At 53.9% G+C, this 2,500-nt stretch overlaps 1 protein-coding gene across 1 annotated transcript in view; it reads right to left on the reverse strand.

The window, feature by feature from the left end:
• Positions 1-2,500, reverse strand: part of LOC113817632 (aminopeptidase N) — a 30,426-nt gene that overhangs the window by 10,697 nt on the left and 17,229 nt on the right. Inside the window, exon 7 of the mRNA XM_070115854.1 lies at positions 142-325. Coding sequence (XP_069971955.1) covers positions 142-325 — 184 coding nt within the window. The remainder of the gene's footprint in view (positions 1-141; positions 326-2,500) is intronic.

Consider the following 2,500-nt stretch of genomic DNA (forward strand, 5'->3'; position numbering starts at 1 on the left):
ATGAAGAGAGAGGGGGGGAGGGAGAAAAAGAAAGAGAAAAAGAAAGAAAGAGAGGAAACACCAAGACAGAGAGAGAGAAAAAAAGACATCTGAGCCATAACCCATCGTCACCCGCACCAAAGAACCCCACCCCCAACGTACGTGTTCCGTCCCGACGTATTCCATGAAGGACGCGAAGCCCTCGTTGAGCCAGACGTCGGTCCACCAGGTCGGCGTCACGAGGTTTCCGAACCACTGGTGGGCGAGCTCGTGGACCACAACCGTAGCCACCCGCTGCTTGTTCGAGGCGGAGGACTCCTCGGGGGAATACAGCATGGCCGTCTCCCTGGGGGTGGGGGGGAGGGGAGAGAGAGTGAGGGGGTGGTGGTTTAGTTGGGGGTGTCCCTGGGGGTGGGGGAGAGGGGGAATACAGCATGGCCGTCTCCCTGGGGGTGGGGGGAGGGGAGAGAGAGTGAGGGGGTGGTGGTTTAGTTGGGGGTCTCCCTGGGGGTGGGGGAAGGGGGGTGGTTTAGTTGGCGGTCTCCCTGGGGGTGGGGGGAGGGGAGAGAGAGAGGGGGAAGGGGGTGGTTTAGTTGGGGGGTCTCCCTGGGGGTGGGGGAGAGGGGGAATACAGCATGGCCGTCTCCCTGGGGGTGGGGGGAGGGGAGAGAGAGTGAGGGGGGTGGTTATTAGGGGGTGAGATGGGGGTAGGGAGAGAGGGTGGTTTAGTTGGGGGTGAGATGGGGGGTAGGGAGGTGAGGGAGAGGGAGAGGGGGTGGTTTAGTTGGGGGTCTCCCTGGGGGTGGGGGAGAGGGGGAATACAGCATGGCCGTCTCCCTGGGGGTGGGGGGAGGGGGAGAGGGGGGGTTAGTTGGGGGGTAGGGAGGTGAGGGAGAGGGGTGGTTTCGTTGGGGGAGAGGGGGGGTTAGTTGGGGGGTAGGGAGGTGAGGGAGAGGGGTGGTTTCGTTAGGGGAGAGATGGGGGTTAGGGAGGGGAGAGAGAGTGAGAGGGGAGAGGGTGGGTTAGTTGGGGGTGAGATAGGGGGTAGGGAGGGGAGGGAGAGGGGGAAGAGGGATTGTTTAGTTGGCGGTCTCTCTGGGGGAGGGGAGAGAGAGAGTGAGGGGGAGGGGGGTTAGTTGGGGATGAGATGGGGGGTAGGGAGGGAGAGAGAGAGAGGGGGAGGGTGGTTTAGTTGGGGGTCTCTCTGGGGGGTAGGGAGGGGAGAGAGAGAGGGAGGGGGTGGGTTTAGTTGGGGGTCTCCCTGGGGGGTAGGGAAGGGAGAGAGAGGGAGAGGGGTTAGTTGGGGTGAGGGAGAGGGAGAAGGAGTTGTAGGGGAGAGATGGGGGAGGGGGAGTTGCAGGGAAGGGTGAACAAGAGAGAGAAAGGGAGGGATGAGTGGGGGAGAGAAAGGAAGTGAGGAGAGGAGGGAAAGGGGAGAAAAAGAGAAGGGGGAGATGAGGGAGAAGGGGAGAGGGAGGGGGTAGGTTGGGGTGAGATGTTGGGGAGTGTGAAGGAGACTGGAGGGGATGGTGACCCCCATCACAATGAAACTGCCCACCTGCCCTCCTCACCTGAACCTAATAACCCCCACGATAATGAAGCTTTCCACCTGCCAATCATAATCAATCTTTCCATCTGTTCACCTCACCTTTACGTAATGACCCCACCATAATTAAACTTACCACCTGTCCAACGTAATTAATTTCCACCTGTCCAACATAATTAATTTTCCACCTGTCCATCATAATCACTCTTTCCACCTGCCCATCATAATTAATTTTCCACCTGTCCATCATAATCAATCTTTCCACCTGTCCATCATAATAAAATCTTCCACCTGTCCAACATAATTAATTTCCACCTGCCCACCATCCTCAAGCTTCCCACCTGTCCCCCTCACCTGTACCATAATCAAATCTTCCACCTGTCCATCATAATCAATCTTTCCACCTGCCTTAAATAATTAATTTTCCACCTATCCAACATAATTAATTTCCACCTATCCATCAAATATAAACTTACCACCTGTCCAACATAATCAATTTCCACCTGTCCAACATAATTAATTTTCCACCTGTCCATCATAAAACTTACCACCTGTCCAATAAAATTAATTTCCACCTGCCCATCATAATCAACCTTTCCACCTGTCCATCACAACTAATCTTTCCACCTGCCCAACATAATCAATTTTCCACCTGTCCACCATTATCAAACCTTCCACCTGCCCATCACAATCACTCTTTCCACCTGTCCATCACAATCAAATCTTCCACTTGCCCAACGTAATTAATTTCCACCTGTCCAACATAATTAATTTTCCACCTGCCCAACATATTCAAGCTCTCCACCTGTCCAACATAATTAATTTCCACCTGTCTAACATAATTAAACACCACCTGCCCACCATCCTCAAGCTTCCCACTTGTCCACCTCACCTGTACCATAATCAAATCTTCCACCTGTCCATCACAATTAATCTTTCCACCTGCCCAAAATAATTAATTTTCCACCTGGCCAC

This window comes from Penaeus vannamei, chromosome 38 (assembly GCF_042767895.1).
Source record: "Penaeus vannamei isolate JL-2024 chromosome 38, ASM4276789v1, whole genome shotgun sequence".
Classification (NCBI taxonomy): Eukaryota; Metazoa; Arthropoda; class Malacostraca; order Decapoda; family Penaeidae; genus Penaeus; species Penaeus vannamei.